Source organism: Euleptes europaea, chromosome 21, assembly GCF_029931775.1.
Source record: "Euleptes europaea isolate rEulEur1 chromosome 21, rEulEur1.hap1, whole genome shotgun sequence".
Lineage (NCBI taxonomy): Eukaryota > Metazoa > Chordata > Lepidosauria > Squamata > Sphaerodactylidae > Euleptes > Euleptes europaea.
This window is the reverse complement of record NC_079332.1, coordinates 11,082,701-11,107,114: the sequence shown is the minus strand read 5'-3', so window position 1 is coordinate 11,107,114 and position 24,414 is coordinate 11,082,701. Positions and strand designations below refer to the sequence as shown.

Genomic DNA, 24,414 nt, shown 5'->3' with positions numbered 1-24,414 from the left:
TACTCCTGAGCAAAAGGAGATGTAATGAGCCCCCCCGGGGGGGGGGCCTGCCACACAGATATGCAGAGTTGGTCACAACTCCCACAGGCCTGCTTTTGCCTAATCCTGGGCTACATATGTCTATTTGGGGAGGAAGGGAAGATTGGATAGTCTTTCCTTATGGCAGGAAGGTTCAGTTCGGTGATCCCAAGTCAGGAGGATCATCATATGATCAGTTTCCCCCACATTAGCAGTTACGGTCCTCCACCATTTCAGAAAACGACCGTTAGCACGATCCTTTCAGTGCCGTGGTTGTAACGCTCTCGGTAAGATGCCGGTGGGCTCTCGTCCCAGACAGTTACTGAGGTTGCTTGATTTTGCGAACAAAGCAACATTTTACACATTTACTGGCAAACATGTAATTCTGCCCAGATTACCCGGCAAAAGCCTTGGCCGGATTTTCTGGGCCTTTGCTGCCCACCCCCAACCACAAAAAAAATAGACACTTTACTTAGATTAAAGCAGAAGGATACCAAATTAGGGTCTCAGGAGTTTCTTTTAATTTGATATGTATGAATTGTTTCTGTGGACATGACCTAAACATGCATAAGCCTCCAAGATGGTTGCAGCATTGCTAAAACCAAGATGCACTGTTTTAAATGTTGAAAGTGTGTGGGGGGGGGGATCCTGGTATAAACATCTGGTCTCATTCCTACATATTTTACTCACAAATCAACGTGAAACTCCAGTCCCTTTTATCTCAACTTCTCAACCTGAGGCTTTTGGTTACCTGCAGATCCACAAGGTTACTCAACACCGGCTGCTCTCAAAATTGATCAGCCCTGTGTTCACAGCTTCATAAAAACAATTCGTTGCCAACAAGTAGTGTGAAGCACCCATACTGCAACGCTGGGATCCGTAAAAGGGATTTTTGACAGGCGCATGGCTGTTATTTTTTCTTTTTCTTCCCTGAAGCAGCAGTTTTGCTCGGCTGGACCTGGGGCGAAATGGGAGATTCTTCCTTTGGCGGAGACTGCAGCTGGACCGATCCCTCTTCTGCCTCTCTGCTCATGCTTTCTTCGAGCTCCAGGGCGGCTTTTTCGGCAGCAGCTTCTTCTAGCTTTTTAGCCTCTTCTGCTTCCCACATGGCATAAAGCCTGTGGGGGAAACAAAAAGGGAAAGGCAGGAAAAAAACAGTTAAAAAAAAGAAAAGATATTCAACCTCTGGCTTATCTGACTAAAAGGGGGGGAAGCATGACAAAATGCAACCGTTTCAGCCCTAAAACAACAAATCCCTAAACAATCATCCACACCAATTCTTTAGCATGACAGAACCAAAAGTGTCTATCACAAAAACTATCAAGGGCCCAGAGACTCCATTTATCTCCTAGGTACATCATAGGTATGATACATCACAGGTATGATGCAGACGTATTCTCTCCAGGATCAGAGGAGCATGCCTATTATATGAAGTGCTGTGGAACACAGGCAGGATAATGCTGCTGCAGTCGCCTTGCTTGTGGGCTTCCTGGAGCCACCTGGTTGGCCCCTGTGTTAGCAGACTGCTAGACTTGATGGACCTTGGTCTGATCCAGCAGGGCTTTTCTTATATTCTTATGTAAGACAACCCGCTCTTTTTCTTGATGGCACTCCGGGAAAAAAATCACTAGTCTTCCTTTCAAGTAGCGTATTAAAATGCGCTGTTGCGCTGGGATGTGCCTGTACATTTTGTACGTGTGTTTTCCTTACAGTGAGGGAGGAGAGAAACCTAGCCAAGGTGTTGTTGATGCCAGAAGTTACAGTGAGCCTATGGTGGGGACCACTGCAGGTTCCATTACACCAAAGATGCAAATGCAAGGAATAGCACCGAACGCAGGAAGCTACTTTGTGCCTAGCGGGGGCGCCTGGCCCATCTAGCTCAATGCCATCATGTCTGTTGGGCAGAGATGGGTCTTTCCAAGGACTTCCAGAGAGTCCTTTATGCATGGCTGTTTCCCTCGCCGTCACCCCTCCGATGACTTCAAGTCTTTGAATTGTGCATGCCATTTCTGACTGTCAGAGGCCGCCTCCTTCTCCCCCTGCCTTTCCCCGTGTTTTCAAATTCGAGATAAAACAGGTCCCTCGAAACGCGGGGAAACAAGGGGAGAGCGAGGCGGCCTCTGACGGTTGGAAACGGGATGCATAATCCAAACAAAAGCCCAAAGTAGTCGGAGGGGTGACAGCGAGTGAAACAGCCATGCCTAGAAGAAGAAGAGTTGGTTTCTACATGCCAACTTTCTCTACCACTTAAGGATCAAACCAGCTTACAATCATCTCCCCTTCCCCTTAACAGACACCCTGTGAGGTAGGTGGGGCTGAGAGAGTGTGACTAGCCCAAGGTCACCCAGCTGGCTTCATGTGTAGGAGTGGGGAAACAAACCCGGTTCACCAGATTAGCCTCTGCCGCTCATGTGGAGGAGTGGGGAATCGAACCCGGTTCTCCAGATCAGACTCCACAGCTCCTAACCAAACCACTACCCCATGCTGGCTCCCTGAGAGCCTTTCCATGAAGATGGGGCACAGACTGAATCCGGAGCAATCTGCACACAAAGCAAACACTTTAAGCCCTGAGCTACAAGTAGCTTCAAGGTAATCATAGAGTTGGAAGGGATCCCCAGGGTCATCTAGTCCAACCCCCTGCCCAATGCAGGAAATTCACAACCACCTCCCCCCCGCACATCCCAGTGACCCTCTACTCATGCCCAGAAGATGGCCAAGGTGCCCTCCCTCTCATCATCTGCTTAAGGTCATAGAATCAGCATTGCAGACAGACGGCCATCCAACCTATTGTTAAAAACCTCCAGGGAAGGAGAGCCCACCATCTCCCGAGGAAGCCTGTTCCACTGAGGAACCGTTCTAATATTCGCCGACTTTTATTTAAATAACAAGATTCAAGTCCAGCGGCACCTCAAAGGCCGACAAGATGTCGACAAATCAAAGCCGGCAGAGACCGAAAGAGCCTGCTCCCTGCCGATGGCCCCTGGAAGCCGTCCCAAGTGAAGTCTCCAGAGATTCGAACCTCCAGAGGTTCGAACCCCTCGTGGGTCGCGAAGGGGCCATCGACTCACCGGGCTTCCTCCTCCTCCTCCTGGATCTTCCTTTGCGCCGCCAGCTCCGCGTCCCGCACCCGGTTGTCCAAAATGGTCTCCTTCACGACTTGCAAGTGCTTGTAGCTCGCGAAGAATTTCCTCACAAAGAAGACATAGATGCGGCTCATCCACAGGCTGAGCTGGGCCTTCTGGTCCTCTTTGGCCTTTTCCAGTTTTTCTGTCCAACGAGAACAAATCAAACATTAAAAAAAAAAAAAAACCCAGCGACAACAGGAATTCCGCTCTGCGGTTCAAACGCAGTGAGGTTTCAGAGGGTTTAACAGACAGTTTATATCAGTGATGGCGAACCTTTTAGAGACCGAGTGCCCAAACTGCAACCCCAAACCCACTTATTTACCGCAAAGTGCCAACACGGCAATTCAACCTGAATACTGAGGTTATCCCCTCTTAAAGGCATCTAGGCTAGATGCCATCACCACATCATGTGGCAAGGAGTTCCACAGGTTAATTACATGCTGGGTAAGTGGGTGTCCCTCTTTCAGTAGGGGATTTCACTGAAAGGTGGGAGGCGCCGCAAAGCCCGCGCTGTGGCCCGACTGCTCTGCTCCCCTCCAGCTATGCCACGCTGTGAGCTATGCTCCCCTCCAACCTAGCTCCTCTCCAACCCCACCACGGGAATCACCTTCGCTTCAGACTCAACAGGCTGCCATCCGCGCCACACCCTCACGCCACATGTGAGCCGCCCTGCCGCATGTGACGGGAGGGAGGAAGCGCTCCCATTGGGCTGCTGGGCAGAACACATGAACACATGAAACTGCCTTATACTGAATCAGACCCTTGGTCCATCAAAGTCAGTATTGTCTACTCAGACCGGCAGCGGCTCTCCAGGGTCTCAGGCAGGGGTCTTCCACATCACCTACCTGCCTAGTCCCTTTAACTGGAGATGCCGGGGATTGAACCTAGGACCTTCTGCATGCCAAGCAGAGGCTCTACCACTGAGCAACGGCCCTCAGGCGCGCGTGGAGAGGGGGAGGCAGCCCGGCCCCACGTCCCTCTGGCTTTCTAGTAACTAACTCAGGCGAACTCTGTGCGGGGGTGATGGCGCGCATGACCACAGAGAGGGCTCTGAGTGCTCCCTCTGGCACGCGTGCCATAGGTTCGCCACCACTGGTTTATATCCTGGAAACATTGAAGTGGAAAAGGCAAAAATGTTATGTTCCTTTTTCCCCCTACTGACGGAAGCTACTGTAGGATACCCTTTTCTCTGTTCTTCTGCTGCCCTCTTGTGAGTACAAACCCACATTTCAAGGAGGCTAAGGACGGTAGACTTCACACTCTTCTGTCGATCACACCCTGAAACATCTTTTCCTCTCCCCCTGCCAGTTTCTGTATTGACATTCAACCCAAATAAAATTCCCAGCGGTCTTAAAAGATTCAGATTTCTGGACAGACCACAAAAAAAAAGAACTTCGCACATAATTTTCTTGTGAAAATAAACAGATCTTGTAGCACCTGGGGAGGGGCCATGGCACAGTGGTAGAGAATCTGCTTGGCAAGCAGAAGGTCCCAGGTTCAATCCCTGGCAACTCCAGTTAAAGGGACCGGGCAAGTAGATGATGTGAAAGACCCTTGCCTGAGACCCTGGAGAGCTGCTGCCGGTCTGAGTAGACAATACTGACTTTGATGGACTGAGGGTCTGATTCAGTGTAAGGCAGCTTCGTCTGTTCATGGCTTTACTTCTGTTCTGGGGAGGGGCCATGGCTCAGTGGTAGAGCCTCTGCTTAGCATGCAGAAAGGTCCCAGGTTCAATCCCCGGCATCTCCAGTTAAAGGGACCAGGCAAGTAGGTGATGTGAAAGACTTTTGCCTGAGTCCCTGGAGAGCCGCTGCCAGTCTGAGCAGATGATACTGACTTGGATGGACCGAAGGTCTGATTCAGTATAAGGCAGCTTTCATGTGTTCACCTTAAAGACTGGGTGTTGGAAAGTGCTATCAAGTCGCAGCCAACTATTATGGGTAGCCCGTAGGGTTTTCAAGGCGAGAGACAAGGAGAGGTAGTTTTGCCATGGTCTGCCTCTGCGTAGCAACCCTGGACTTCCTTGGTGGTCTCCAGTCCGAGTACTAACCAGAGCCGACCCTGCTTAGCTTCAGAGACCTGATAAGATTGTGCTAGCTTGGGCTATCCAGATCAGGGCAAGAGATGTTCAGAGGTGGTTTCCCATGGCCTGCCTCTGCGTAGCAACCCTGGACTTCCTCGGTGGTCTCCCGTCCGAGTACTAACCAGAGCCGACCTTGCTTAGCTTCTGAGATCTGATGAGGCTGGGCTAATGTGGGCCACGCAGGTCAGGGCGACAAGAGATGGGTGGTGGAAAGCGCTGTCAAGTAGTAGCCGACTTACGCTGAAACCTGTAGGGTTTTCAAGGCAAGAGCCGTTCGGAGGTGGCCGGCCATTGCCTGCCTCTGCTGAGAAAGTTCTGAGAGAACCGTGACTGGCCCAAGGTCACCCAGCTGGCTTCACGTGGAGGAGCGGGGAATCGAACCCGGTTCTCCAGATTAGAGTCCGCCACTCTTAGCCACAGCACCATTTCTTTAATTGGATGATTGTCATAAGAATATAAGAAAGGCCATGCTGGATCAGACCAAGGTCCATCAACAGTGGCCGACCAGGTGCCTCTAGGAAGCCCACAAACAAGGCGACTGCAGCAGCATTATCCTGCCTGTGTTCCACAGCACCTATTAAAACAGGCATGCTCCTCTGATCCTGGCAAGAAGGAAGAAAGGAAGGAGGAATGGAGAGAAGGAAGGAAGGAAGATAAGAGCAGCGCTGCTGGATCAGACCAAGGCCCATCAAGTCCAGCAGTCTGTTCCCACAGTGGCCAACCAGGTGCCTCTAGGAAGCCCACAACAAGACCACTGCAGCGGCATTATCCTGCCTGTATTCCACAGCACATAACCTAATAGGCATGCTCCTCTGATCCTGGAGAGAAGGAAGGAAGAAGGGAAGGAGGGAGGGAGAGAGGGAGGGAAAGAAGATAAGAAAAGTCCTGCTGGATCAGACCAAGGCCCACCAAGTCCAGCAGTCTGTTTACACAGTGGCCAACCAGGTGCCTCTAGGAAGCCCACAAACAAGACCACTGCAGCAGCATTATCTTGCCTGTGTTCCAAAGCATGTAATATAATAAGCATGCTCTTCTGATACTAGAGAAGGAAGGAAGGCGGGAAGGAGGGATGGAGGGAAGGAAGGAAGAACAGCCCTGCTGGATCAGACCAAGGCCCATCAAGTCCAGCAGTCTGTTCACACAGTGGCCAACCAGGGGCCTCTAGGAAGCCCAAGAGCAAGACGATTGCAGCAGCATTATCTTGCCTGAATTCCACAGCACCTAATAGAATAGGCATGCTCCTCTGATACTGAAGAGAACTGGTATGCATCATAAGAACATAAGAAAGGCCCTGCTGGATCTGACCCAGGCCCATCAAGTCCAGCAATTTGTTCACACAGTGGCCAACCAGGTGCCTCTAGGAAGCCCACAAACAAGACAACTGCAGCAGCATTGTCCTGCCTGTGTGCCAAAGCACCTGATATCATAGGCCCACTGCTCTGATCCTGGAAAGAATGTCCAAAGATATTCATGTGCAAGCAGAGCGAGGTGGCCTTCAGTGATGAACCAGAGACTGTCCCTGCCTTCGCAGCCATATTCTCACCAGCTAATTCTTTCAGGGGAGTGCTGAGAAGGGGGCTGTGCTCCTCCTGCAAGTCTGGCAGAGTCTGAGATCCCGCTTCCTCTTTGTCATCTGCGGGCATCACGTCGGAGGTGAAGGTGACATTCAGAACTGTGACTGAAGGAGAAGTGGGGGGAAATGGCAAAGTCGATGAACTGGTCTCCCCAGGCTCATTTTCATTTAAAAGTCTAAAACAAAAGTTGAGGTGGGGAGGGCAGCGGCAGGGCATTCTCACCCCCCGATACGCCAGGGTATAATTTTCATTGAAGGGAGCTTTGACTCTTGAAACCTTATATCTTTAAGGTGCCACTGGACTCGAATTCTGCTTCTACTGCAGACCAACACAGCTACCCACCTAAAACTATCTTCTTCAAAGAAGCAGTTACTGATATATTGTATAGTTCCACCCCATTAAGAAAAGCAGCCCCTCCCAATAGACATGCACACCCATACCCACAGTCTACTCTATATAACGTATTCCTTTTAGAAGAAGAGGAGGAGCAGTTGGTTTTTATATGCCGACTTTCTCTACCACTTAAGGGAGAATCAAACCGGCTTACAATCACCTTCCCTTCCCCTCCCAACAGCAGGCACCCTGTGAGGTAGGTGGGGCTGAGAGAGCTCTAAGACAGCTGTGACTTGCCCAAGGTCACCCAGCTGGCTTCATGTGTAGGAGTTGGGAAACCAACTCGTTTCACCAGATTAGCCTCTGCCGCTCATGTGGAGCAGTGGGGAATCAAACCCAGTTCTCCAGATCAGAGTCCACCGCTCCAAACCACTGCTCTTAACCACTACACCACACTGACTCTCTTTTAGTAAAGTTGTGCGTGGCTATCACTCTTTGTATTTTTCCAAAGAAGGATTGCCACGGCTCGATATTAAAAAAGAAGTAATAAACAAAACAGTGATAAGCTAGCTTTCTGTATGCGAGCAGTCTGTATAAGGCAGGTGTTTTAGTCCTGCGATCCACCTGTCATTCTGGTGCAGAAAGGTACGTGTTTGTTTGGGGGGGGGGGTTGTTGTTCAGCCCCGCCCTTTCCTTGCTGATGTTTGCAACCGCCATACAAGCCCTTAGCACCCACGGGCACACAACGACCGAAGCGAGAAGGTTTGATACTAACCAGTTTGACTTGCTTGTGAGTCTGCTCTCTCTCTCGGGGAGGTTTTTGAACTGCGCCGAGACACTTTCCCCTCTTTGTCACCGTCCTTGGCTTTTCCCTTCCATGGAAACGGGAAAAGGGGAAATCGTACAAATTGGGGACTGGCCAAGTCAACTGTTCATTTACGGGTGTTTTTTGTTGTTGTTGTAAAACACAGTGATTAAACAAATGACTGTTCTTAGTTCTTAGGACTGCCCTGTCGACAGGGAGCCCTACATTTCTCCACAATAAGAACATAAGGAGCGCCCTGCTGGACCAGGCCAAAGCCCATCTGGTCCAGCGGTCTGTTCACAACAGTGGCCAACCAGATGCTTCTAGGAAGCCCACAAGCAAGACCACTGCAGTAGCATTATCCTGCCTGTGTTCCATTCACCTAATCTAACAGGCATGCTCATCTGATACAGGAAGGAAGGAAGGAAGGAAGGAAGGAAGGAAGGAAGGAAGGAAGGAAGGAAGGAAGGAAGGAAGGAAGGAAGGAAGGAAGGAAGGAAGGAAGGAAGGAAGGAAGACAGACACAGACAGACAGACAGACAGACAAGAAAAGCCATGGACCAAGGCCCATCAAGTCCAGCAGAATGTTCACACAGTGGCCAACCAGGTGCCTCTAGGAAGCCCACAAACAAGATGATTGCAGCAGCATTTATGCTGCCTGTGTTCCACAGTACTTAATATAATAAGCATGAGCCTCTGATCCTGGAAAAAACAGGTATGCATCATGACTTGTTGCCATTTTTACTATTTTTACTAGTAGCCATGAACATCTTCCATGAACATGTCCACTCCCCTCTTAAAGCCTTCCAAGTTGGCAGCCATCACCACATCCTGGGGCTATGCTAATTCGAATTAATACTTCCCTGGCACTGGTACTTCTGAGAGGAGATCTGAACCCAGACCTCCCTAGATCTGAGCCCTCATACTTTTATGCTCTAGACCACAGTGACAGCCAAATCCGAGAGTTTCCTTCCTTTCTTTTGGTTTGCTACCTCACAGGGAAGAGAGGGCGGATAGGTTGATCGGCCCCACCAACCTTGGTCTTCGCCTTTGAAACGTCAACAAAATGCACAATCTTGCTTGCGGAAGACTTGCCGCTAACGAGGCCAAGGGCCGTGTCCCCGGTTTCGTGGCTTGCTTCGCCACTGCTTGTACTTCTGGTTTGAAATGACTGAGGAGGGCAGGGGAAAAGAGAAAGCAGGTGTTCAGGGATACACTGCCTCCAGACATGGAGGTTCTCTTTAGCAGTCAACAGACCCATCCCCTCCATGAATTTGTCTAGACCCCATTTTGACACCGTCTTCGCTAGTGGTCCTCACTGCATCCAGTGGCCACAAGTTAGCCTCGTGAGTTACATGGGGGGGGGGAGAACTTAAGTGTCTTTTGTCTGTCCTGCTGCCTCAAAGTTAGTTTGCGTTATATTTGCAGCCACCTGACCGGGGGTGGGGGGGAGAGGCAGGACAGATTCAGATTTATTAATACGGCATATGCCAATAAAACAATTACACAAATATTTGAGATAAAAGCAATAAACACTTAACTGTATCAAAAATAAAACAATTCCTATCTTAAAATAAAACATTAATTGAGACACTTTGTGGTTTGGAACTATTAAGAGTTGGTTTTTATATGCTGATTTTCTCTACCACTTAAGGAAGAATCAAACCGGCTTACAATCACCTTCCCTTCCCCTCCCCCCAACAGATGCCCTGTGAGGTGGTTGGGGCTGAGAGAGCTCTAAGAGATCTGTGATTAGCCCAAGGTCACCCAGCTGGCCTTATGTACAGGAGTGGGGTCCATCACTCCAAACCACCGCTCTTAACCGCTACACCACGCTGGCCCTACACTCAACCTTGCAAGGCGGACGTTTGATCACCAGCGATCAAACGTCCGCCTTGCAAGGTTGAGTGTAGGGCCAGCGCGGTTACCAAAATTTAGCCACCTGCTTTAACCTCTGAGAGTTCCCCATAAAAGGTTCTTAATTCTTACTTCGGATCTCACTGCAGTTTTACTAAGGAGGGGAGAAATCAACTTACGGCGGTCCTCTTCGTAGAAGGTACACCTAAACAAAACATGCCCCGCGGTCTCAATTTCTCCTGATTTGCACGGACACCCCCATTCTGTTCTTGGTAGCTGCTTGTACCTTCCTTCCAGATGCGCTGAAGGTAAGGTGGAGCTCTTCGTGAGCGTTAAAGCTTTCCTTTGCTTATTTAAATAGGACAGATATTCCACCGATGCTAGAATATATCTATTTCTAACTGGGGCCAAATAAGCCAGGGAACTCATAAGCTCTAGTTGTCGGGCAGGACAGATTGTGGAAAGGTGAACGGCGGGCAAAAGGGGAAGGAATCCAACTCCCCTCACTGGCCTGCTGTGCCTACTCTTCCATCAGACTTCAGTTCCCATTTCTGCTTCATTGGGATGGACCCACATTTAAGGAGTCAGGCCTATCATAGCCGCTCCTAAAATCTGGCCCTCAAAGCAACACAGCTGACCACAGAGAGTTTACCTGACGAGAGGACAACTCCTGAGGTGGAGGAGAACCCTTGACTCCTTCGGGGTAGTCGCCCGGCTGGCCATGGCTTCCCCGCTGACTGGTCAGTTCCACTTGCTGCTTCAACATTTCGTCGGTAATGTACAGCGGGGCGCAGTCAAGGAGGGCGTCGAAAAACTCAAGGAAAACGAGCTGGAGGAAAAAGCAAGGCGTTGTTTCAAGCTACTGCACTGCGTCGGCTGTTCTTATTACTGCCTCAGCCATTTACAACGCTGTGAGCCGTTCTGCGTTCTTCCTATTGAACGAACGTACCTCTTTCTCTAAATTGGTTTCTTCTCCTTCCCGGACGCAGGGACTGTCTTTCGCCAGTATATCCACAATTTTGGTAGCGGTTAATTGCTTGCTTACGAGTCTTACATCCTGGAGATTTGAATTATATACCTTATTAGCATAATGCACACACAGACATATAGCATTTCGCATTCTCCATATTTTTCTTCCCTCAGATGAAACACACATGTTGGAGGTCCTCTTTGAGTACTAACAAGGCATCGACAAAGGGAAGGCACATCTGGTGACCACAACCTCCATCCACACTTTATATCATCATGTGTCTCATTCTAAACGTGGTCCCAGAGTGCGGATCACATGAACACATAAGCAGCCATCTACTGAATCAGACCCTTGGGCCCTCAAAGTCAGTATTGTCTACTCAGACTGGCAGCGGCTCTCCAGGGTTTCAGGCAGGGGTCTTTCACATCACCTACCTGCCTAGTCCCTTTACGTGGAGATGCCAGGGATTGAACCTGAGAACCTTCTGCCTGCCAAGCAGAGGCACTACCACTGAGCCACGGCCCCTTCCCAGAACATAAGTAAAGCCATGAACACAGGGTCTCAGGCAGAGATCTTTCACATCACCTACTTGCCTAGTCCCTTTAACTGGAGATGCCAGGGATTGAAACTGGGACCCTACTGCATGCCAAGCAGAGGCTCTACCACTGAGCCACGGCCCCTCCCCAGAACATAAGTAAAGCCATGAACACATGAAGCTGCCTTCTACTGAATCACACCCTTGGTCCATCAAAGTCAGTATTGTCTACTCAGACTAGCAGCCAGATCCAGGTTGGGAAACTCCTGGAAATTTGCAGGTGGAGCCTGGAGAGGACAGGGACCTCAGTGTGGTACAATGCCAAAGAGTCCACCCTTCAAAGTATCAATTTTCTCCAGGAGAATTTATCTCTAAACCTCACTCTAGACCAGTGGTTCCCAAACTTTTCAGGGCTACCGCCCCCTTGGTTCCACAAACTCAACCCCAGAGCCCCCTACCCTACCCTATAAAAAGGCATTATTCAAAATAGGGGTTTGCATGACGCACTAAAGCAGATAATAACAATAAAATTTTAAAACAGTGACAATTGCACATCTATTCAAAATCAAATTAAAAAAAATTTTAGTTGAAATTTATTCAACAAAACTGATGAAATATTGTCGAAGGCTTTCACGGTCAGAGTTCATTGGTTCTTGCAGGTTATCCGGGCTGTGTAACCGTGGTCTTGGTATCTTCTTTCCTGATGTTTCGCCCGCAGCTGTGGCAGGCATCTTCAGAGGAGTAACACTGAAGAGAGACACTGTCCTTCAGTGTTACTCCTCTGAAGATGCCTGCCACAGCTGCGGGCGAAACGTCAGGAAAGAAAATACCAAGACTACGGTTACACAGCCCGGATAACCTACAAGAACCAAAAAACTGATGAACTTGATCCAATGGTACCAGCTCTTCAAAGTCTGGAAAAAAATTCTGATAGTTTCCACCAAATTTGCCAGCAAGGTGCCATAGCTTGATCTAGTGTACATTAGTGAACAATACAGTTGAAGGGGCCCACCTCTAGCGCCCCCTTGCTGCCCTCTTGCCTCTTAGTGCCCCCCTAGGTAATCCCACTGCCCCCCAGGGGGTGGTACTGCCCGCTTTGGGAACCACTGCTCTAAACCATTAAGACCCCCTTACTTTCAGCATCCAGAGGAAATGCCTCATTTTCATAGTAGGCTCGTAAGGGGCTAAGGAATTCGGTCTGCAGAAAGCTTGGTAAATCTCCCAGCACTTGTCAATGTAATTGACAGCATAGACCGTTTCTTGTCGGTCGCTGAACAAAACGCCTGTAGGGAAGAGTAGTGAGGAAGCAGAGAATTTTTTTTTTTTAAATGTCTGTAACTACTTGAGAAATCTGGAAGAAGCATGCAAGGGAGGCGGACACATTCTACCTTTTATTTGACAGGCGTTGGGGAGGATGTTCTTCGTCATCATTTTGGAGAAGCACTTGAACAGACGGGGACTCATATCGCTGGGGGGCGGGGAAACACAGAAGAGAAAAAGCACAATCGCTTTTAAGGTCCGCTCGATCTGATGCGGCCGCCATCTTGGATCTCCAGAGAGAGTCTTTAGAGATCGAGAACAAGAAAGAAGCAGGAAAGGTTTTGGGGGCAGGGAAGATGGTAGAAGTAGAAATAGATAGCTGTAGATATATAGATAGGTGTAGGTGTAGAAAGAGTCCTAATGCACAGCTAGGTAAGCTAAACTAACAGCAGGCTGGCTGCAACAATGCTCTCCCCAGCAAGGCAGGAGAAGAACTGGAAGCTTAGGGCGATTCCCACACAAACCCACTCACCCAAACTCTTTGTGATAGATGTGGAACGACAAATAGATCAGGTAGGTCAAAAACATTCGAAGCAGCAGCGTCTCGTAAGGGGAGTGAATCTCTTCCAGAGAAGATTTATCTGCAAATGCAAGAAGGACAAAAAGGGGGCCAAAGGCATAAATCAAAAAGGATTCACGGTGGCTGAGAAAGGACAAAAAATACTTTCCTTTCCTTTTATCCCTTAGAAGCTCCTTGATCCATTGATCTTGAGCAGAGTAATTTTAAATCTAAAATTTTAGGGATATAAGGACTGAAATAAATCTTGCCACTGACAATGTAGCCTTGGGATCCCTGTCACTTAATAAAAAAGGCATTATATCGAACACAGAGGCATTAGATTTATATATTAAAAGGGGAAAGATATAACGTGATCGGTTCCTCATAAAAGCGGCGAACAATCCGCACATGGGGACTACGCACCGTTCAGGATCCGATCCATGTCGGCAAGGGTCACGTTGCAATGATGGAGCCGGCAGTCCTTCAAGAACCGCCAGAACTGAAGCTTGGTCATCAGGAAGGTGTTGTCGAGAGAGTGGTCATACCCTAGGCTGCTGTAGAAGGTGTAGATTTTCCTCAGTTCCGAGATATGCCTCAGCACGGCGAACTCCGTCTGAAGAAAGCAGGGAACGAAATCCAATCAAGCGTCACCATCGCTAGCCAGTCAGACAGAGGGGGTTTGGGAACTTGAACCGGGGGCATCGCAGGCTTAACGTTCTAGGCTGTCCCAGCCTAGGAAGTGCCTAGGAACTTTGGGTACTCTTCAAATGCAGAAAGGAATAGGGTTGTTTGGCACCCCCAGGCTCTGAGATGGGGAGTGCTATGAAGTCTTTGAATTACCCAGATCTGGTAAGTACTAGGAGAGTGTTCATCTGCTCTCAGTTGAGAAACAGAGTACTGCTTTCTGCCCGTCGATCTTTAAGCTCTGCAGCTCTGGCTCTAGCCATAGCTCTAATCCCCTTGTGAAGTCCCAGCAACGGACAGCAGAGATTCCAGGTTGGATTCACCGTTCTGCATCTTTATATTTCTTCACACAATGCATAGTTAAATGGTGGAACTCCCTGCCCCAGAATGTGGTGATGGCTGCCAACTTGGAAGGCTTTAAGAGGGTGAGTGGACGTGTTCATGGAGGAGAGGGCTATCCATGGCTACTAGTTAAAATGGATACTAGTCATGATGCATACCTATCCTCTCCTGGATGAGAGGAGCATGTCTATGATATTAGGTGCTGTGGAACACAGGCAGGATGGTGGTGCTGCAATTGCCTTGTTTGTGGGCTTCCTAGAGGCATCTGGTTGGCCACTGTGTGAACAGACTGCTGGACTTGATGGGCCTTGGTCTGATCCAGCAGGGCTTTTCTTATGTTCTTATTATCTGCTTTGTGCCCCGAAACACAGCCACAAATGGTGCAAAATAGCCCTTTTATAAATCAGAACTCCTTTATGCACGTTACCAAATATACCCTATTGTATCAATTCTTTTCCAAAGAACAGCAGGAAAATTGGCCTCTGTGGGCTTCAGTATAACTTTCCCAGTATTTGAAAAAAGTTAACCAGCTCGCCTTTACCTTTGGTCCCTTCTGAGCCATATATAACTACTAACTTTTGGCTTTCCTCTATTTTTAACTTTTAACGCTCTCCCTCCCTCCCTCCCTCTTCGGCATGTGTGAGTGAAGTGCCATCAAGTCGCAGCAGACTTCTGGTGACCCCAGCAAGGGGTGTTCAAGGCAAGTGAGAAGCAGAGGTGGTTGGCCATTGCCTTCCTCTTCCTTGGAGGTCTCCCTTCCTTGGCGGTCTCCCTTCCAAGCACTGACCCTGCTTAGCTTCTGATATCTGACGAGATCAAGCTGTATCATGCTGCCTTCCCCTCCTCCCATTCAGTACCAGATTTTTTAAAAATTGCAAGCAATTTACCTGTTTGATTTCCTCCTCCCTGTCCTTTTCTGGAAATATACCCAACAAGGTCGAAATGTCTATTTCTATGGTCGATCCTTGCACAGGCAAACGTCCTGGGCCATTGACCACTTTGACACTTTCTTCACAATGGGGAAAAACAAACAAACAACCAAACAAACAAAAAACGCAATTGATTCATTTGTCATTTTCCAAAAAACACACATCCTAAAACAGACGATGGAATCATGCAAGAAATGCCTTTCGGCAGCACATTTGTAAAGCCAACTACTGTATTCCCTTCTGGGAAGAGGTGATCTGACTACAGTTAGCCACGTATTCGTTGCCTCCAAGCTTTACTACCACAGTGCTGTGTACACGGGACCACCCATGTTCACAAACTGGTACAGAAAGCACCTGCCAGTACGCTGACTCGACCACACCATTTTGTGCCACTACGGAAACATTTTCACTATTTGCCAAGTGAGGTTTCTGGGCACAAGTGAAAACCCTGGAATGAAGCCTTAAAGGGTTTGGGATCAAGCCATCTGCAGAACTGCATCCTTTTCCAGGAGCCCCATCATGGGAGGTCTCTGAAGCTCCCTCCCCTAAAATGATCAGGGGACTAGAGCAACTGCCCTATGAGGAGCGGTTAAAAAGCTTAGGGCTGTTTAGCTTGGAAAGGAGGCGGTTAAGGGGAGACATGATGGAGACCTATAAAATTATGCTTGGTGTGGAGAAAGTGGTCAGGGAGAAGCTTTTCTCCCTCTCTCATAATACTAGAATACAGGGTCACCTGCTGAAGCTGCAGGGTAACAGATTCAAAACAGATAAAGTATTTATTCATACAACACATAGTTAAATGGTGGCACTCCCTGCCCCAGGTTGTGGTGATGGCTGCCAACTTGGAAGGCTTTAAGGGGGGAGTGGACATGTTCATGGAGGAGAGGGCTATTCATGGATACTAGTCAAAATGGATACTAGTCATGATGCATGCTTATTTTCTCCAGGATCAGAGGAGCATGCCTATTCTATTAGGTGCTATGGAACACAGGCAGGATAATGCTGCTGTAGTCATCTTGTTTGGGGGCTTCCTAGAGGCACCTGGTTGGCCACTGTGTGGACTTGATGGGCCTTGGTCTGATCCAGCAGGGCCTTTCTTATGTTTTTAAAAGACCTGCCTGGTGCCATCATTATTATTCCTTAGCATCAAGCCGAGCCCATCCTTCTCAACAGAATGTTAAATTACAAATTGGGAGAAAAAATGGCTGCCATTCAGCCAACTCTGACCGGCGTCTCCTCTCCAGGGTCTTGGTCCAAGGACTTTCACACCACCAGCTACATGACCCTTTTAACCAGAGCTGGCGGGGATAGAACCTGGGACCTTCTGCATGCAAAGCAGACGTTCTGCTAGGGTTGCCAACTGCCAGGTAGTAGCAGGAGATCTCCTGCTAATTCAACTGATCTCCAGCCGATAGAGATCAGATCACCTGGAGAAAAAGGGCCGCTTTGGCAATTGAACTCTATGACATTGAAGTCCCTCCCCTCCCCAAACCCCACCTTCTTCAGGCTCCGCCCCCAAAATCTCCCACCGGTTGAGAAGAGGGACCTGGCAATCCTACGTTCTGCCCACTGAGCCACAGCAAAGAATGCTAGGCCTGGCTTTGCCAATGCTCTTATTATTTCCATATGTGTTTCACCAATAAATCATGGACAAATAGGTTCTCCCTCTATAAGTTACTGGGGTTAGTATATACCCATTTTTAGCCTCCGGACGCAATTCAATCCACTCACCGGTGCCAAAGGGACTTGGAGTGCAAAAGTTGCTCAGGTTCTGCATGTTTGTGTCGTCTATCTGAAAAGCTGGGAACTCTGCGATACGGTCATCTATAAATTCACCTTCGTACACACGCCCATTCTTGAACACAAGCTTACCCTGGAGAGAGAAGCAAAAAGCAAAACACAGTTCGAACCTACAGTCTGCTTTACAGATGGCCCCTATTTGCGTTGCGCAGTGAAGCAAGGCACCGTTTACTACTGAATCATTTAAATCCTGTATTAAAAATATCTTCGATTCCTCACTCCTCTACATGAAGCCTGCTGGGTGACCTTGGGCCAGTCACAGTTCTCTCCAAACTCTCTGAGCCCATGTAGAGACAGGCAATGGCGAACCACCTCTGAATGTCTCTCATCTTGAAAAACCCTACAGGGGTTGCCATAAGCCAGCTGTGACTTGACAGCACACACACACATTAAAAATATACATAATAAGCAATTAATTGAAGAAAGCTTCACGTTTTCAAAGGCTCCAGTAAACATAAAAGAGTTTAATGACCTCCAAATAAGGGAATACGTGAAGCTGCCTTCTACTGAATCAGACCCTTGGCCCATCAAAGTCAGTATTGTCTACTCAGACCAGCAGCGGCTCTCCAGGGTCTCAGGCAGAGGTCTTTCACATCACCTACTTGCCTAGATCTTTTAACTGGAGATGTTGGGGGTTGAACCTTTGACCTTCTGTAGGCCAAGCGCAGATGCACTACCACTCAGCCACGGCCCCCTCCAGCCCCTCCCCTACCAGGAAGCCCTGGTATGAACTGCTGAGCAGTGAACTAAATTGTTTGACACTTTCTGCAATTAACTGCTCATTACGGACTAGGATTTGGGAGACCCAGGTTCGGGTTCGAATTCCCACTCTGCCATGGAAGGTTGCTGGGTGGCCTTGGGCCAGTCGCATGCTCTCAGCCTTGCCCCTGGCAAGTATTTGGATGGAAGACCTCCCAGGAATACCAGGATTGCTATGCGGAGGCAAGCAATGGCAAAAGCACCTCTGTTAGTCTCTTGCCTTGAAAACCCTATGGGGTCATCATGAGTCAGCTGGGACTTGATGGTAAAAAAAAATGCTAAGTTTTGCTCTAGTACTTTGCACTGCAGTGTGGTTTGTTTGCTCAGGTCTCGGAGTCGTTCCAGCCGGGGGCCCGATTCTTGGACACTCTAGTCGGTGATGGAATGTTGGGAGAGTTGAACTGAATGCTGGGAACTGGCCACACGCACACACATAAACACATGATAGAAGGCAGCAACCATGTGTTGGGAAATGCTGCCACTTTTTCTAGAGGTTTATCTGGAAGATCTGTATCTCACATAGGGATGCTGGTAGAAGAAGAAGAGTTGGTTTTTATATGCCGACTTTCTCTACCACTTAAGGGAGACTCAAACCGGCTTACAATCACCTTCCCTTTCCCTCCCCACAACAGACACCCTGTGAGGTAGGTGGGGCTGGGAAAATGTGACTAGCCCAAGGTCACCCAGCTGGCTTCATGCGGAGGAGTGAGGAAACCAACCTGGTTCACCAGATTAGACTCTGCTGCTCATGTGGAGGAGTGGGGAATCGAACCCCCCACCAGCCTTGAAAATCACCTTTCTATCAAAACATCATCTTCCTGCTGACCCCTGGGTGGTTTTAATACTGATGGGAGATTCAGACCCAGAAATAACTAGAGGTGTCGCCAAATATTTGACAATAGTGCTGTCTTTAAAGACACAATAAAGTTTAATTATGTGCTGAACAGAGATATTATCAATGCACTGTTTCTACTGATCCCTTTTAAGCTATTTATGTATTGTTATATTAGTAATTTAAAAATTATTTATGAATCCCAAGATTTTAAGGTTGTTGCGCTCAAGATCTTTGGTTAGATGAGCTTGAAACAGAAGGAAAGAAAAATCGCCTTTCTAACCATCGACAATTCAACGGCTTTCTTACCATGCCGTGCTTTTTATTGAAAACCCACTCTCCGTCGTACATGGCTCCGCTGGCAAAGAAGAATTTCCCATGACCGTGGCGGTCGCCTTGTACAACATCTCCGACATACTCGTTCCTTAAGGGATACTGTGACCCAGGTATTCTCTTCAGGTACCAAGTGTGAGTACCGAACCCATGCTGAAAAAGACATTTTAAAAGATATATATATATCGGGAGACCTTTTCAGAGTGCTCAAATTAGATGTCAAATTAGATGTCCCTCCCCAATGGAGATGCCCGTACTGGATGTTTACCAAGCTGTTTCAAAATTTGAGCCCTACCTGTGTTCCATCCACCCACTGTCCGGTGTATTCCTGATTTGTTGTCAGCCACCTCATCCGTCCTTCACCATGGCGCACGTCTCTCTCCCATTGGCCTTCGTACATATTGCCAGATTTGTAGCTATTTGGGAAACAAATCAACAAGAAAGCCAACCGTACAATAGGACAATATTATCAGTCTTGAAGAAGACGACTTTTAAATAGATCAATGGTAGTTTTATGTACGAATGTTTTCATTTCTTTTCAATTCAGCCAAAGGAGCAAAAGGGTTAAACAGACCCGCTGCCCAAAAATGTTAAGAGTTACTATTAAAGCTACGCATGATCTCACTTTCTGACAGTTTGCAGTTGGCCCCGCCTCCTTTGGCAGCCATTTTGTGGTTGCACCCAACACACTGACAGAATTTTAAAGGTCCCTGCAGGCCAAAAAGCGTTGGGGACCCCTGAAGGTGTTGCTCATGGCATGCTTGATGTGATCAGAGTAGAGTTGCTGGGTCTCCTCTGGCCACTGGCAGGGGATGGGGAATGTAGGCTTGCCAGATCCAGGATGCAAAACTACTGGAGATTTGGGAATGGAACCTGGGGAAGGCAGAGACCTCAGTGGGGTACAATGCCTCAGAGTCCACCCTCCGAAGCATCCGTATTCTCCATGGAGAACTTGTTGGGAATTAGACAGCGAGTTTTGTCTAAGTCAGGACAACAAAACTAGTTAAATGTATTTATTTGTTTGCATAGTCACAGGGAACCGTGCTGGCCACTTAGCCAGTGTTATTTGGTCAGTTGGTCCTGTGACATTCTGCTGCATTCCAAGAAGCGGCAGTTAAACTGCCGTTTAAGTAGTTGAGACAGACTGGCTATGTATAAACACATATTCCTCAAGCTATAAGCGACATGACAGTTGTAATTTTGTATCCCATGTTTAAGTAAAAGTAAAGGTCCCCTGTGCAAGCACCGGGTCATTCCTGACCCATGGGGTGACGTCACATCCCGACGTTTCCAAGGCAGACTATGTTTATGGGGTGGTTTGCCAGTGCCTTCCCGTCATCTTCCCTTTACCACCCAGCAAGCTGGGTACTCATTTCACCGACCTCAGAAGGATGGAAGGCTGAGTCAACCTTGAGCCGGCGACCTGAAACCGACTTCCGTCGGGATCGAACTCAGGTCGTGAGCAGAGCTTTTGGCTGCAGTACTGCAGCTTAACACTCTGCGCCACGGGGCTCCTCATCCCATGTTTACCCTCCCTATAATAAGTAAACATTTATTCAGTTAAAAGAAAGCTACTTGTTCAGAGTCCTTTGTGTGTGTGTGTGAACCATAATCCACAAGATCACGATCTTTTCGCATTTAAACTCAACAGAACTGATCTCTGTTGTCTGGAGATGAGCTGTAATTCCAGGGGATCCCCAGGTCCCACCTGGAGGCTGGCATCCCTGCATCAGAGGTCTAGGTTCACATGAAGCTCTGTTCTGTTGTCCTGCCTCTTTTCCTCACAGGATTGTTATGAGAAATGGAGAGGGGGGGGAATATATACTAATCAGAGGAAGGGTGGAATTCCAACATACTAATAATCAGAAGAGATTAGTTTCCTACAGTTACAAGTTCAAAAACACAACAAAAAAGGAGGGTCCGGGGGGGACGGGGACTTACCATCTTATCCCCCATCCACTTTTGACATTGTTTACAAAGTCGCCTTCGTACCAAGAAGTGCCTTCCCGGTTGTAATAAACGGTGCCCTAAAAGCAAATTGCATGAAGAAGAAGTAGTGTTGGTTTTTATATGCCGACTTTCTCTACCACAAGGAAGAATCAAACCGGCTTACAATCGCCTTCCCTTCCCCTCCCCACAACAGACACCCTGTGAGGCAGGTGGAACTGAGAGCTGTGACTGGCCCAAGGTCACCCAGCAGGCTTCGTGTGTAGGAGTGGGGAAACAAATCCAGTTCACCAGATTAGCCTCCGCCGCTCATGTGGAGGAATGGGGAATCGAACCCGGTTCTCCAGATCAGAGCCCACTGCTCCAAACCACTGCTCTTAACCACTACACCACTTCAATGAACCAGTGCTTAGGCACCAACATTTTAAAAAATCATTTCACGCATGCCAAATGCACAGCTGCCATCCCTGACCCTGACGTGTTTCCTCCACATAACCCCGACGCTTCATCCGGCATGGTTTGGTTACCTTGCCGTGCCTTTTGCCTTTGAACCACTGGCCAACATACGAAACGGGGTGGGTGCCGCACTTGTACATGCCGAAGCCGTGCCTGATGCCGCTCTTCACGTTGCCTTCGTAGACACTGCCGTCGGGCCAAGTGTAACTGCCCTGATCCATCTGCACATTCTTCACAAAGTTTCCCTGAAGGGATGAATGGACCAAATATAGGCTCGCTGCTAAAACGAATAGGGCCGTTCTGTTTTGCCTGGGATAGGAGCCCAGCGACCTGCTCCTTGTCCCTCGACATAAACTTCGGCCGCACTCTCTCCACTTGCCACCATTCTCTCTGATAAGGAGGAAGAGGGAAGGAAGGGGTAGAATCAAGAGCAGAGACAGAAAGTCCACTCAAGGGAAAGTCAGGCCGGAAAAAGGCAGTGGAAAAAATGGACAGGAAGACAACAAAGAGGTAGTTAGATAAAGTAGAGTAAAATAGGCTATAAAGAAGAAGAAAGGATTTGCTGCAGAGCTAACACCTAATACTGCTTCTCCCTCTGAGGCAGGAGGAGAACTGGAAGTCAGAGGATAGTCCTAGCCCAGGGGAAGATGAAGATGAAGATGTTCTCCAAGATCAGGAGGAGGAGAAGAAGAGTTGGGGTGTTTTATATGCCAACTTTCTCTACCACTTAAGGAAGAATCAAACTGAATTACAATCACCTTCCCTTCCCCTCCCCACTACAGACACCCTGTGAGGTAGGTGGGGCTGAGAGAGCTCTAAGAGAGCTGTGGCTAGCCCAAGGTCACCCAGCTGGCTTCATGTGTAGGAGTGGGGAAATCAACACGGTTCACCAGATTAGCCTCTGCCGCTCATGTGGAGGAGTGGGGAAATCAAACCCAGTTCTCCAGCTTAGAGTACACTGCTCCAAACCACCGCCCTTAACCCCTATGTGTCATGCCAACTCAGCTCCCTGTCATGCCAACTCTTACCTCGTACTTCACTCCGTCAGCCCATGTATAAGTTCCTCGTCCATGCATGAGGCCTTCTGAAAACATGCCCTTCAAAATGAGAAACAAGCTCAAAAAAATTTTTGTTCTGCGCTTTGGGCAATGTCCCCGCCCCCAATCCCCACAGAATGGGAAAAGTCATCACATGACACCATTTCCTCGTTCCAAGGGATTAAACTAGACCACTACACTGTCAAGGGTACTCCCCACATATCCAAAGATCCCAGCATCATACTCACTTGGTATACATTTCCTCCTTGGAATTTTGCTAGTCCTTCTCCCTCATATAACCCACGGACTTTTTCTCCTTCGTAGCTACGGAGAAAACAAGCTAAAGATAAAATCTAACAGTGATTAAATCCACGCATTTATTTATTTTTCTTAGATTTATATCCCGCCCTTTCTTGACTGCAGTAAACAAAATACTTGTGAACACAGATAAGGAACATTAATTGTAAAAGCACCTTTTCTTATGGCAAGGCCGTGGGACGATGGTTCATTCAGCAAAAAAAATTTTACTTGTGCAGTTCTCACAATGCTCTCTTCGACCCCAACAACTTTCCCTGATGCTAAAATGCTCCAAGCAGTCTCTTATATGTGAGTACTAGCAGCAGGAGAAGGTCTGGAAAGAACCTTTACTTATTCATTCAAGCTATATCCTTTCCTTTATCCCTTAGAAGCTCCTTGATCCACTGATCTTGAGCAACATAAATCTAATGTTTGAGGGATATAAGGGCTGAAATAAATCTTGCCACTGACAATGAAGCCTTGGGATCCCTGTCACGTAATAAAAAAGCCATTATGTCAGAGACAGAGGCATTAGATTTATATGTTAAAAGGGGAGAGATATAACGTGATCGAAGTTCCTCATAAAAGCGGCATTTCAAGAGGGCATGAGCTAATGAATCAATAGAGCCAGAAGAGCAAGGACAGGCCCTTCCGGGTATGGCATATTCAAAATTCTGCTTTGCATGACCCGAGATTGCTATCTAGTATGTTATATACCCTGACCTGGATGGCCCAGGCTAGCCTGATCTCAGAAGCATAAAAGCGGCATTCCAAGAGGGCATGAGCTAATGAATCAGTAGAGCCAGAAGAGCAAGGACAGGTCCTGTCTGGGTATGGTATATTAAAAATTCTACCCTGCATAACCACAGAGGGGTTAGCATTCAGTCTAGCTAAACAGAAGGCTAGAAAGATGAGGAGTTGTCAGATAGTAAGTATAAGCGGGCAAACCGCGTGGTGGTGGTATTCCGAAAAACTGAGATGAACAAATGCGGCGAACACAAAAAGTAGTGCTGTTATAATCGAGCTCTTTAATGCGCTTTTCAAGAGATATCCTGTCTTTCTTCCCTAAACCTCAAGGCAGAGTACAAGGGGTTTTCTCCCATCCTGCCATCAGATGGAGACAAATTTCCTTTGCTTAAGCAAGGTGGCCGAATGAAGCTTTATCACCAGTTGAAGCATCCAACCAACTAGGCTCTGAAGGACCTCCATTCAGATCTCCCACTCTGCCGGGAAGCTCGCAGGCTGACCTCGGGCCAACCGTTCTCCCTCTCTCAGCCTACCTCACAGGACTGTTGCAAGGATACATCGGAGAATCCTAAAACAATATATGCTGCTTCGAGCTCCGCCCAGGAAGGGCGGGGATTTTTAAAAGGACTGAGCAGATGCAATAAATACCCGTTTTTCGAGCAGCACATGTGAATTTGGTCTTAGGGAGCGACCCACAGACAGCAGTCTTGGATTCTAAGTAGGTTTCCAGTTTTACCTTTCTACGATGAGCCGGGTGAGGATGGGCTCTTCGTACTCCACGGGTTCGGGGGGCGGTGGCTCCTCACAGGGTTTGGGCTCTTCATGGGGCACGACGACCACCTGCGGCTCCTCCACCTGGCCGCCACCCGCCAACGAGTGCAAAGAAAGAGCAGACTCCCGAACAGGTTCGTGGGCAACGGCCAAGGTGGCGCCTTTCTCTCCCTTCTTGCCGTTCTTCTTCTTTTCTTTGCCCATGGCCGCTGCTAAAACGGGGCCAAGATCAAGGTTTCTTGCAGTCTTACGGCTCAAGCAGGGAAAGAGGGGGGGAAAGAGAGATAATAACAACGCTTCAAGCAAAATTTAACCCTGCTAACATAGGTAAAATTCCACACGTTTGGAAGAGAGACACTGC

General features: G+C 48.3%; 1 protein-coding gene across 1 annotated transcript; it reads right to left on the bottom strand.

Annotated features, from left to right (window-relative positions):
- Positions 1 to 928: 928 nt before the first annotated feature.
- On the bottom strand, positions 929 to 24,257 carry LOC130492829 (radial spoke head 10 homolog B-like). Its single transcript, XM_056866615.1, has 20 exons — positions 24,019 to 24,257; positions 22,487 to 22,562; positions 22,230 to 22,298; positions 21,273 to 21,446; positions 20,740 to 20,825; positions 19,094 to 19,214; positions 18,775 to 18,951; positions 16,806 to 16,947; positions 15,033 to 15,154; positions 13,543 to 13,732; positions 13,093 to 13,201; positions 12,689 to 12,768; positions 12,435 to 12,583; positions 10,745 to 10,852; positions 10,448 to 10,624; positions 8,975 to 9,109; positions 7,909 to 8,005; positions 6,770 to 6,904; positions 3,087 to 3,285; positions 929 to 1,136 (listed from the first exon to the last, which is right to left on the bottom strand). Exons 1-20 carry the CDS (start codon positions 24,255 to 24,257, stop codon positions 929 to 931), a joined length of 2,793 nt encoding a protein of 930 aa, XP_056722593.1.
- Positions 24,258 to 24,414: the final 157 nt, after the last annotated feature.